The sequence below is a fragment of the Phacochoerus africanus genome, chromosome 3 (assembly GCF_016906955.1).
Source record: "Phacochoerus africanus isolate WHEZ1 chromosome 3, ROS_Pafr_v1, whole genome shotgun sequence".
Classification (NCBI taxonomy): domain Eukaryota; kingdom Metazoa; phylum Chordata; class Mammalia; order Artiodactyla; family Suidae; genus Phacochoerus; species Phacochoerus africanus.
In genome coordinates, this window is record NC_062546.1 from 178,812,978 (window position 1) to 178,825,508 (window position 12,531).

The 12,531-nt window shown below is 37.1% G+C and overlaps 1 protein-coding gene across 1 annotated transcript in view; it reads left to right on the forward strand.

The window, feature by feature from the left end:
• CPS1 (carbamoyl-phosphate synthase 1) overlaps positions 1-12,531 on the forward strand; it is a 118,465-nt gene that overhangs the window by 27,308 nt on the left and 78,626 nt on the right. Inside the window, exons 6-12 of the mRNA XM_047770483.1 lie at positions 2,495-2,587; positions 4,895-4,984; positions 6,670-6,798; positions 7,498-7,604; positions 8,477-8,615; positions 9,561-9,638; positions 11,431-11,529. Of these exons, the coding sequence (XP_047626439.1) occupies positions 2,495-2,587; positions 4,895-4,984; positions 6,670-6,798; positions 7,498-7,604; positions 8,477-8,615; positions 9,561-9,638; positions 11,431-11,529 (735 nt within the window). The remainder of the gene's footprint in view (positions 1-2,494; positions 2,588-4,894; positions 4,985-6,669; positions 6,799-7,497; positions 7,605-8,476; positions 8,616-9,560; positions 9,639-11,430; positions 11,530-12,531) is intronic.

Below are 12,531 nucleotides of genomic sequence, written 5' to 3' on the forward strand. Positions count from 1 at the left end.
TTGCATATATCTATATCTATCTCTATCTATCTATCTATCTATCTATCTATCTATCTATCTATCTATCTATCTATCTATCTATTGATAGATAGATATTTCCTCAGTTACCAAGTAATCCATTAGTATGTAAAAGAACAAATCTGGCTAATTTTTGTCATTTGGGTCCCTGTCATCCTGTTTTACTATTCCCAATGTAATTTCTGAGACTGGATACCTGACTGGGATGTTTATTACTGAGTGATTTTGAGATTAATTCACTCTGCAGTAGCTTGTGGAGTACCTACTGTGTGTACACTATTCCAAGTGACAGGTTAGAGCCGTTGTAATTCAACTCATGTGACAGGGCTGGTGAAACAAGTGGAGAAGGTAAATAGGTGCATAACGATTTTGCCTAAATTGAATACGTACTTGCTGAAACATGCAAATCAGGGAGTATACAGCACTGCTGCTGGTATTCGTTTAGTCCTCTTGGAGGAGTTCTCTGTGAAATTACTTGAGTTATAGTTCATGAGTGTATTAAATGAGCCCTGCACATGTTACCTCAATTATATAGTCTTTCTTGAGATTGTTCCAATGACCAAGATGATAAAAGTTAGGTTTGTCTTTGCTTTCATGTCTACGGAAATATTTGACCCTTCCTCTGAGAGTACATCATCACCATCTGCTTCCTTTTTCTTGTTATAAGATGTGGAAATTGCTTTTTCTCTTACATGAAATCTTCATATCCCAGACCCCCCCAAAAAAACCCCAATTTTAGTTCACTAATATTAACTAAATTGCCTTAATGCTACTAAAATTTTCTCATTGAATTGTATATTTTTCTTAAAAAAGAAAAAAAAAAGATGCAATTTCAAAGTGAAATAGATTCTTCAAGAAAATCTGTTGTAGACTTCTCTTTAGAATAGGTTTCCACCCAGGATCTCTGTAAACAGAAAGAACAGTTTGAAAATAAGAACAGGGACACATTCTCATCACCAGGAGAAAGAGACAGTTTATACGATTCTTCTACTCTACCTCTGATTTTAGTCTCTCCTTCATGATTTTCCTGAGAATAGATGTTAGTGAGATAATATATCCCAAGTAGATTTCTGTGTTTTCTTAGCCCAGTGTTGTGGAGTAGTGAATAATGATGAGGCTAATGGAATGGGAAGGGAATAAAATGAAGTTGAGTTCAAGCTGCAAAATTGGTGGGTGGAGTGGAAGATAGTCGGGCTTACTAATGTGGGAAAATATTTTACAATATTTTCTTTTTCTCTTTTGTCTTTCTGCCTTTTCTAGGGCCGCACCCACGGCATATGGAGGTTCCCAGGCTAGGGGTCGAATCAGAGCTGTAGCTGCTGGCCTACGCCACGGCCACAGCAATGAGGGATCCGAGCCGCATCTGCAACCTACACCACAGCTCATGGCAATGCTGGATCTTTAACCCACTGAGCGAGGCCAGGGATGGAATCTGCAACCTCATGGTTCCTAGTCAGATTCGTTACCCACTGAGCCACGATGGAAACTCCTTCAATATTTTCTTCATGTGTTATGTTAGTTTAAGGTGAACCCTACTTTTATCAGGGGAAGTTAGGTATTCGAAACTTGGCCAGATAGATTAGCACAGACAAAACTGTAGAACTGCCTATTATATTTGATTATGAATAATGTGGGCTCATATCAAAAATGTGTGTTGTGGCTTTCAGTGTTATTAGTCTAAGGTTGAAAATGAAGGATGTTTTTCATTGAGCATCCTTCATGAAAAAAGGGAATGAAAACTGAAAACCAAATTTCAGAATTAGGGGTCCATAAATATAATCACAGAATTCTGTGATTTGGATTATGAAATCACCACCATGACGTCCTCCCACCAATAATGTCTTAATTGCTAAATATAATATACCATTTTTCTAAATAGGTTAAACCAGACTTACTAACAAATAAGTAAATCTCAAGACATAGCTAAGAATAAGAAGATGTTTGCCATGTTCAAGCTAGCAAGGCTAATTTGTGAAAACTTTACAGATGGTTAAGCATTCTTTAAAGTTCAAGCCCTTCTTAGCATGTCTAAAGCAGTGAACATTCTCATTGCATCTTCTCAAATTTTATGAATTGTATAGCATTTCACATATTTTGTGAATTTTACTCTTTAATGTATTTCCATTCTTTTTCAATTTCCAACATTTTTTAGATTTTTTTTCTTCTCAATAGATTATTTTGTCCACATCTCCCATGAAATATCTTTAGGTCACAAGTACCCTAAATACTCCAATTTGCATCTTTTGGAAACTGGAGACCTGAATTCTCTTGCCCTTTAACTTTTCTTAAGTTTCTCAAAATGTACCACACAAATTGCTTCATCTACCCAAGTTGAGAAGATGAAGATCTGATGATGGTTTTGAGTAGTTATAAAGACATCTAAATATTGGCGCATCTGTGTAAATCCCTGTGAATCTATCCTGTCAGCACCTGCATCATTGCTCCTTGTTAACTATCTAATTTTTTAATTTGATAGGGTACCATGCTTGGGAAGATTGAATTTGAAGGTCAGTCTGTGGATTTTGTGGATCCAAATAAGCAGAATTTGATTGCTGAGGTTTCAACCAAGGTGAGAGAGTTTCTTCATATTTTATAGTTTGACTTTATTCCCTTTAGACCTTCTTTTTTTTGCAATATCAAAATTCTCATTTAGATAGAGGATTAGAAGCACTAGAGATGAGAGAAGAAGGAGTTTCATAGCAACTAAAATTGATATATAACAAAATAAGTGCATTTAAAGTTGGTAACTTTTATTTTCAGGGTAACCGTCATGGCTTGATTTGGAGACTGTTTACTATTATTTTAACTTTTTTTTTCCTTTTGTGGTTCCCCAGCTCAAGGCTTTAACAATGTCAAATCAAAGGGTCCTTCAACTGCCGAAGATAAGCACAGTGACAATCAGGAGTCAGAGCTAATGATCTGTCAGAGAGCCAAGGACACTTTATAGAAATCAGACCGTACAGTGGTCAGCATCTGTGGTCATTTTGTGCAGGGAAAAACTGTTCCTGCACACACTGAAGATATAGTGTATTATAGCTCAGTTGAAAAACTAGTATTCATGCTGATAACTGTATCACCCTAAAGTGTGATACGTTTCATGTATATTTACAAGAAGGTCTAGAATACATCCTAGAAAGATGTCTGTTGGTTTTGGCTGAATATCTATTACTGTAGGTGTGAGTCTCCTGGACTACAGTCTGTCTTTGAGGACCATAGGATTTGGTGGAGTAGACAAACAAGTAATCACCACGGACAGAATACTGTGATAAATGTTATCCTTGGAATATATGCAAGGTGCCACGGGGCAAGTGTGGGGAAACAGCGAATGAGAAAGGTGGATCAGAGGAGACTCTGCAGAGGAGTTAGGTTTGTTTTGAGACATAACGAACAAGTAGGTAAATGGAAAACTAGAAATTTATTTCAGACAGAATAAACGGCAGGTGTTGACAGGCATAGAGGTGTGAAACAATATGGCCGACCAAAGGGTTCACACATAAAGGTTCACACATTTAGCTAAAGATGAGTGGAGGTGGATGGGACTAGAATTAGCGGGTTTAGTATCATTGGCTAAAGAAGTCAACAAAACTGAAGAGTACGGGGAACTCATTCGGCAACATCTTGGAGTAAAGTAAACTGGGTAAAAGAGTAGGTAACTAGAAAGTTATTGTAACTAATTAGGACAAAAGTCATGAAAGCCTGGACTGAGCAGTAACAGCTGGAGGAGCATATAGGGTGGCTTGGACAAATAGGAGAAAGAGGTTTCAACACATTTCCCCATGAAGTGATTTTGTTTGAGACACATTATGATAGAGGGCTATTTACGTAGAATTTTAGCATTTAGAACTACCTTCAGATTTTAATCTAGTCTTTTTGAAATTTGAAGTACATTAGCCTGGAGAAAGTTACTTTAAAAAATTCTATGGTCAAATAAGGTTGAAAAGCACTGCATAATGTATTCCTCTCTTGGAGAGTCCTACCTCATTCATACATTCAGGTTTCGGTAAGGTCTTGTTTACTTCTGTCATTCTGTATGGAGAGTATATGATGTGTTTGTGTAGAGATCAGATTGCAGATTTCATCTGAAACATTTTACAAACTTTGAAATAATCCTGAATTTAGAATGTGCTAGCTAACTCTCGAAGCTGGAACCAGGGTTGGCCCTCATCCCTTTAGGCTTTCTCTCTATTTCTATTATTTCTTCTTTTATGACTTTGGGAAACTACTTCTTGGGTAAATGCCTGTGAAAATGGATCTGACTCCAAGCAGTGCTTAAAACGTAGGTAATGATTATGATATGCTCTGGGATCCTTTTATGAAGTCTACCATTTAAATGCAAATGATTGCACAGTAACCTAAAGGGACCAGTGGTCTACACGAGCTTAGCAATTCCTCTGACTCAGACTGATTTTATCCATTAGCCCCACTGCATAAGCCTAGTGCACAATAGCTTTATCCCATCCAAACTTTATTGCAAGTTGAGGATCAAGTGTTATTTAAAGCATGATGTATCCATTACCACTTCTGTCTAGTGCTGAATCAGGCAATAATACTTGAAAATTCCATTGCTACTCGTTGTTAATGAGGCAAAACATGGGAAAAATGGTTATTAATTATGGAAACAACCGATTTCTTAGGGATAATTGTTATGACTATAATCAACATTTTATACAAAACAGCAAAATACTCTTTTGTTGTAAAAAAGATAGTGTGTGGTCTTTGCTGTGCCTTTCTTACAAATTGATTGTTAACTGCCAGCCACTCCCTAGTAGTTAGCCATCAATCTGTTCACAAGTGCAGAGCATCCTGAGATGTGTGTATGTATTGTATGTTGCTTAGCTGGACCTTGTCTTTTACTCTCTGTTTTTTAAAATGGCAGGATGTCAAGGTGTATGGCAAAGGAAATCCCACGAAAGTGGTAGCTGTAGACTGTGGGATAAAAAACAATGTAATCCGCCTACTAGTAAAGGTAAGTAATTTATTTCATCTCTAGGATAAGGGTTTCATTAGTGTTAATCTCATTTCCTCTATCTATTTCAGAGAAAGCTTGTGTAATCTCTCAGAATGTCAGAGGATATACTTTACTGCTATTGCCTTTGATCTATGAGATAGAATATTTATCCACGTTAAAATTTGAAATGTAGATTACTGATTAAAAAAAACCTCCTCAAATGCTATAAAAACAAAGAAGAAAATGATGACTTTTCTTTTCACTTATCGACTGACATTCTAAGACATGATACACTCAGTTTCCTGGGATTTGGAGATGAACAAAAAGCTAGTCAGTAGGAGGAGCATCCCCCTTTTGGGTTACATTTATTATGTACCACATGTTTGCAGGGGTCATGCCCTGATAGAGTATGTACTTTCACACTGCTTTATATTAGCTCTTAGAGAACCAATTTAAATTAGACCTTAAAAATCCTTGAGGAGAATCGTAGCTGTTATTACGGTGTCTTCTTAAATGTTGGAATTTCTCCTCTGCCTTTCTCTTCTGTCTCTTTCTCTATCTCTCTTATACACTTACACCTCCCCCCCCACTGCAGATATATTTGCATTAAAACAAATTAGCATGGGTAAAGGAAAATTCTTTGGTTCACCTTGTTTCTGTAGAGAATATTAGCAATATTTAAATCATTATTTCAAATGCTGGTCAATTTTAGAACAAAAATGTGCATAGACTTTTAATGGATGCTGGAGATGGCCAATCCATATCTCCCTCTCATTTTACCATTTTAAGGCATTTTGTCCGTCTTCCAGTTTCAGGTGCCTGCATCTCATTGCCTGAGGGCTCTCTTTGGTTGGTTGGAGGCTGCCAGCAGCCAGGAAATGACATAGAATGAGTGACCCCTGGGGCAGCTCCAACCAATGAGTATAGAGCGTCAGTGTATAAATTCCCCAGCTCCTTTGCTACCTGGCTAGGCTGGCTTCAGGTGGATATTCTGCACTGGCTCTCAGAGTTCCCCAGTGGGCTGAAGCTCCATGTGCTCATCGTGGTAACTGCCCAATAATGCATTCTCTATTAGGGTCTTTCACTGTGTTGCTTTCTCTTGATATTTCTTGGAAACCCTCTCAAAGAAACTTCTTTCTCTTAAATTCTTATCTTAGGAAATGCTTCTAGGGAAACAGTTAAAGACAAGTTCCTATTCACTTTTATATAAAGAAGTTCTAACTTTTTATCAGAATATAAATACTATAGATAATATGAGAAAACTCTAGGAATGAAGGCTGATTAAAATATTGTCATACAAAAACTACAAAATTGAAAAAGGTAAAAGGTGGACCAAATTAAATTTTGGACAAAATGAATTTATCTTCTTTTTTGCAGTTCTCTCCCATAGCTAGTAATAACCTACATTCTTGTGCACCCAGTCATGAAGCCTTTAAGCTCTGCAGTCTCTTGAAGTGTGGGAAAGTTCATTATCTATTTTTTCAGAATCAAAATTTAAATGTTTTTTTTTTTCCCTACGCTTTCTATTCTAGGGTCTATTTATATCACACAAAATACAATGAGTCACCAAAGAAATTTTTGCTTGGCATTATTTGAATCATGCACTGTGTTTCCCTTCCCTTTAGGGAGTAATTAACCAAGAGTAGGTCTACCCTTTTGACAAAGAAAAAATTAAATCGATTATTCTTGTGTTTCCTTTCTAGCGAGGAGCAGAAGTGCATGTAGTTCCCTGGAATCATGATTTCACCAACATGGAATATGATGGGCTTTTAATTGCTGGAGGACCTGGGAACCCAGCTCTGGCAGAACCACTAATTCAGAATGTCAAAAAGGTGCAGTGAAGCTGGGGTGGTGTGTACCTGTGTGTGAAGTGGAGGCAGTCAGCCCTGGACTGCCAAAAATGCTATAATATAGGGAGGTCTCTTGTGGTGCAAGTGGGTTGTCCCTGCAGGGGTTCAGGTTGCTGCTGTGGCGAGGGTTCAATCTCTGGCCCTGGAACTTCCACATGCTGTAGGTGTGGCTTTCCCCAAAAGGCTGTAGTATATTTTATTTATCCAAGTATTTTTTAGTACTACTATTTATGACCTCTGAGGCAATGTCAGCACAGATAGTGTACAAGGGGACCAACAAAGAGAGAGTACCACAGAAAGAGCGAAGTAACTTCAGGCAAAGTAACTGGGATGTGTCCTTGGGTTCAGAGAGCTGGAGTCAGATCGCCAAAAGTGTCATCTCTAAGATTGTAAAATGACAACTCCTGTTTCCTCACCGTGACCTTGGGACCTATGACACCTTCAAGTTTCTAGAGAAATATTAAATTATCTTTAGCGTAATCTGAATATTAAGTACATTCTATTGAATTTTAATGCTACACATTGTCAATCCTGTCCTTATTTATAGGCTAACATTTTATTCAATTACTCTTCTCTTTACCTTGTAAATTAAAGGGAAAAGAGGTCTTCATTTTATTCCTTCAGAGGTAGCATTTTTTGTGGAAAATGTTCTGCATATATAAAAATTTTCTTCTGATTTAGATCTTGGAAAGCGATCGCAAGGAGCCGTTGTTTGGAATCAGTACAGGAAATTTGATAACAGGACTGGCCGCTGGAGCTAAAGCCTACAAAATGGCCATGGCCAACAGGTGAGGCATTTATGCTTCTGTTTATGGGTCAGACTAGCTCTGAAATACTTTTAGAAACGAAACTGAAAAGACTTAGAGAACCTACATACCATTTTCTTTAGAATAAATAGATAACCACACTATTACATGGTTCACAGTTGTCTGACTACCTGATACCACTTTTATTGCATTTTTGAAAGGCAGCCTTCTTTAACGATAACTTTGCCATAGTGTGAAGTTATTTTCCTTTCCTTGGCATAAATTGAGGTCATAATATTCAATCAACTGCTATTCCAAGGGAAATTGTTCTGATTTTAAGCTTGATTTCGGAGCACTGCTAACATTGTAAAACTCTAGCGTGACCTAAGAACTGAGAAATCTTCAGATCCTCTTGGTTTTACTTCCTTACCCCCAATGATGTTAATTTATTCAACTTGGAACTTTCCCTCACAGCCCACCCTCCCCATAAAGTATAATTCAAAGTGATTCAGGGCTGTGAAGTTATCCCTTTATCATCCCCCCAGATATCTCCTTTGGCTTTAACACTTCGGTAGCTCTCTTAAAATAAGTTGCCTGTATTTGTCTGCCTCTGTTAAGCTAGTGAGCAAATCTTAACTTTTTGTTATGAGTTCAATTGCTTTTTTCTAAAACTGATTATAGAAGTTTAATAGACCCAATATTTAACACACAACAAAGCTTCTTGGATTGATTTTTGCGGCTGAAATTATTGGAATTAACAATCTGTGACTTTTCTCACAGAGTAATTTTCACTAAGCAAGTGCAAAATTTTGAATTTTAATAGGCTTTTCTTATTCACTGTTTTACAACTGATGTGTTTATATTCTTCTTTTCACTTTTCCTTTTCCATATTCTTTTTCACCTCTTCTCTCCAGAGGGCAGAATCAGCCTGTTTTGAATATCACAAACAGACAGGCTTTCATTACTGCTCAGAATCATGGCTATGCCCTGGACAGCACCCTTCCTGCTGGCTGGAAACCACTTTTTGTGAATGTCAATGATCAAACAAATGAGGTAAGTGCTCTGAATAGTCCTGTTGAGGGCAGAGGAGGAAGGCAGTGCTTTTAATACTCTGTCTTACAAACAAACACCTTTCCCTTCTTTATGTGGGCTTTTCTGTGGTGTGTATGTGGAAGAATTCTTGTTATGGAGGATTTCCCACAGCCTCCTGCTTTTTTTTTTTTTTTGTGTGTGTGTGTGTGTGTGTGTGTGTGTGTGTCTTTTTGCCATTTCTTTGGCTGCTCCTGCGGCACATGGAAGTTCCCAGGCTAGGGGTTGAATCAGAGCTGCATCCACCAGCCTACACCAGAGCCACAGCAACGTGAGATCCGAGCCGCGTCTGCGACCTACACCACAGCTCATGGCAACGCTGGATCCTCAACCCCCTGAGCAAGGCCAGGGATCAAACCTGCAACCTCATGGTTCCTAGTCGGATTCGTTAACCACCGAGCCACGATGGGAACTCCAACAGCCTCCTGCTTTTTAAAAAGTCATTTCTCTCTGTTTTATTCTCTATCAGTTGATTCATTAAGATGCACTGTTTCAGTGCTTAATCAATGGCTGTCTTACACATTCATTGCTAATGGGTGATTGGTTTAAGTCCCTTTGGGCCCAGTTTATGTGGGTCTCTGGGATTCACTTAGCACTGAAGTAGGCTTTGACAAGACCTTTGGAGAAGTAATTTAGGAGTTAGAGAAAAGAAGAGGATTGGAGTTTATTCTGAACAGAGCCTAGAGGGGCCTCAAAGGCTATAGACCAAATCAGTTGTTTTTAATAAGGGAATCACACAGGTTGAATCCTCATTGGCTTATTTTTATTAGTACTGTTTGTTTTTAGAATGGTCTCAGCATTTAACTTAGTTTTTAAATTCTAACTTTACTGTCCACTGAATCATACCTAGTCCTGGTTGATATGCATCTTGTTACTGAAGGAATTTTTTCCCATTTCTTATTCCTTTAGGGGATTATGCATGAAAGCAAACCATTTTTTGGTGTGCAATTCCACCCAGAGGTCAGCCCAGGGCCATTGGACACTGAGGTATGTCAGAAAGATGAGGCCTGTTATATATTTAAAGTTTTTAATCAGAATTGAACTTATGTGAAAAATTGAGAAACCAAAATATTCATCCTAGGTGGTCTTGGTACAGAGCGTTCTTAAAAAGAGTGCCTTGATAACACCCATATTGTGTGACAATTTCCTCATGAATATCAGGGAGGACATTTCTATCTTTTTTAAAATTTAAAGTGAGAAAGCCCTTACGATACCAATGCAATGTGATTTTTATTTAAATGATTATCACTAATATATTTAGTTCTGAAATTTACAATTGTCGTACTGTGCAAATGAATTCCCTCTTGCTCTTTCCCTCTCATAACTGAAATGAAATTTTAATCCCCCATCTGTGACTTCACAAAAATCCCTATGGCAACTGGTTGTGTAGCCACAAAGGGAGGATAAACAGCAGCAGGAGCAAGAAGAAGGGCAGGGGTGTGAAGAGGGGACGGTATGCATGCACATACATATGAGTCCAGTGGCTTCAGAAAGGAACCTTAAGGAATGCTTAGAGGAGTTAAGTTTTTAATTTAAAGATTTTTACTTCTTTGTGTGGGTTTTTGGTTCGTTGTTCAAGAACGTCTTTCCAAACAAGAGCTTGCGGTGACACTCAGCAAAGTCTGGGAAGTCTGGAGTGACTCTTCCTCTTCCATACCCTGGGGCCTCCTGTACTAATGCTGACAATTCTTTCTTGTCAGCAGATGAGATCTAAGTAAAACAAAAAGGAGAATAAGAATTTTCCCTTTGTAGACTACTTCCTCACCCTTGAGTTGCCTTTTCAGATATTTGTATTTTCTCCTTGTTTTAATATTATTAGGAAATAATCGTTCTTAATAGCCAAAGTCTATACAACATTGCCTACCCATGATGAAACTCAAAAAAAAAAAAAATACTGTTACATACATCTACTGTCTAGAGCATGCTAAATACTTTTTTAATTTAAAATTTAACTTATTTGCCTCTTGTTGCACTTCAGATTAGGAACATTGAAGTTAAGACATATGATGTTTGGTATCACTTTTTTTTTTTGGTCCTGCCAAATAATTGCAGAATGACTATCTTTGTTGAAATTGGTCATGTTTAGAACAACAGCAGAAGTAAATATACTGATAAAGTTTAAGACCACTGTATATAAAATAGATAGGTAACAAGGACCTATTGCATAGTATAGGGAAATTTACTTAATATTGTGTAATTATATGGGAAAAGAATCTGAAAAGGAATGGTTATGTGTATACGTATAACTGATTTACTTTGCTGTATGCCTGAAATTAACACAACTTTGTAAGTCAACTGTATTCCAATAAAATTTTTAAAAAGAATAATCTTTAGAGATATTTTTAAGCCTTATAGAAAAATTTAAAATCTAATTATTTCTAACTTTAGGAGATATAGGTAATATAGCTTTATTATTGTTATTATTATTTTGCAAAGCTAGAATTTTATTTAGAAGAAGAAAATTGTTCCTAATTAAGGGCCTGAAAGTGACATTTTCAGGAGGAATCATCTGAAATATTCATTGTCTGCTGAAAATTTTCTTTTGATAGGATTAGATGAGCAGTTGAAAGTGTTTATTTGTTTTAATTCTTATAGTAGTAAATGTTTAGTTTTGTCAGCTTTGGCCAAAAAAAAAATCAAATATTGCATAGGAATACTAATCCAAGAAATTATTTTGTTGCTTATCTAAAGTTCAAATTGAACAAGGCGTACTGTATTTTATCTGACAATTTTATGAATTTTGAAACTTCTAACTAGTTGGCTATATTTTTTTTTCTAGTATCTGTTTGATTCCTTTTTCTCACTGATAAAGAAGGGGAAAGGTACCACCATTACATCAGTCCTACCAAAGCCGGCTCTAGTAGCATCTCGCGTTGAGGTCAGTATTTGTGGACTTCTTTTTGGTTTATGTATTTTGTATTTTCTCTACCATGTGGTGATTTCTTTTTTTAAGTGAATGTTGTAAACCTTCTTGATATCTATGAAATATGATTGGTAATATTGCCATCACCCATCATTTTAACATCTAATTATTTGATCTGTCCTTGATGATTCATTGGGTGTTCATTGGAATCTTCATGTTTTGATTTAAAAAATCTTATTTTCCGAAGTTCACTTATTCTAAAACTTTTTTAATAAAAATAATTTAATAAAGACTAAGGATTAATTTAGTTTTAAATTTGATATATTTTCCGTTATTCAATAAGCCATAGCCCTATGAATGCTTGAGATACAGTTCAGACCACAGAATCATTATGGATGATAGAATTTTTTGTTTAAATAAGACTTATTATTCAACATCATGAATGGAATAATATTATTTTCCTCTGAAGAGCTGATAGATAAGGATTAATATAGTGTAAGACCTGAATCCTTATTTGTTTGAATATGCATTTTATTTTATTTTTTTGTCTTTTGTCTTTTGAGGGCTGCATCCGCAGCATATGGAGATTCCCAGGCCAGGGGTACAATCAGAGCTGCAGCTGCCAGCCTACGCCACAGCCACAGCAATGCCAGATCCAAGCCACATCTGTGACCTATACCACAGCTCACGGCAATGCCAGATCCTTAATCCACAGAGCAAAGCCAGGGATCAGATCCGCAACTTCATGGTTCCTAGTTGGATTTGTTTCTACTGCGCCAGGATGGGAGCTCCTTGAATATGCATCTTAATAGGAAAAGGTTTCTACCCAGTTCTTTCTTTCTTTCTTTCTTTTTTTTTAATTTGCTTTTTAGGGTCACACTCATGCCATTCAGAGGTTCCCAGACTAGGGATCCAATTGGAGCCATAGCTGCCAGCCACAGCCACAGCAAAATCAGATCCAAGCAGTGTCTGAGACCTACACCACAGCTTACAGGAATGCCGGATCCTTAACCACTT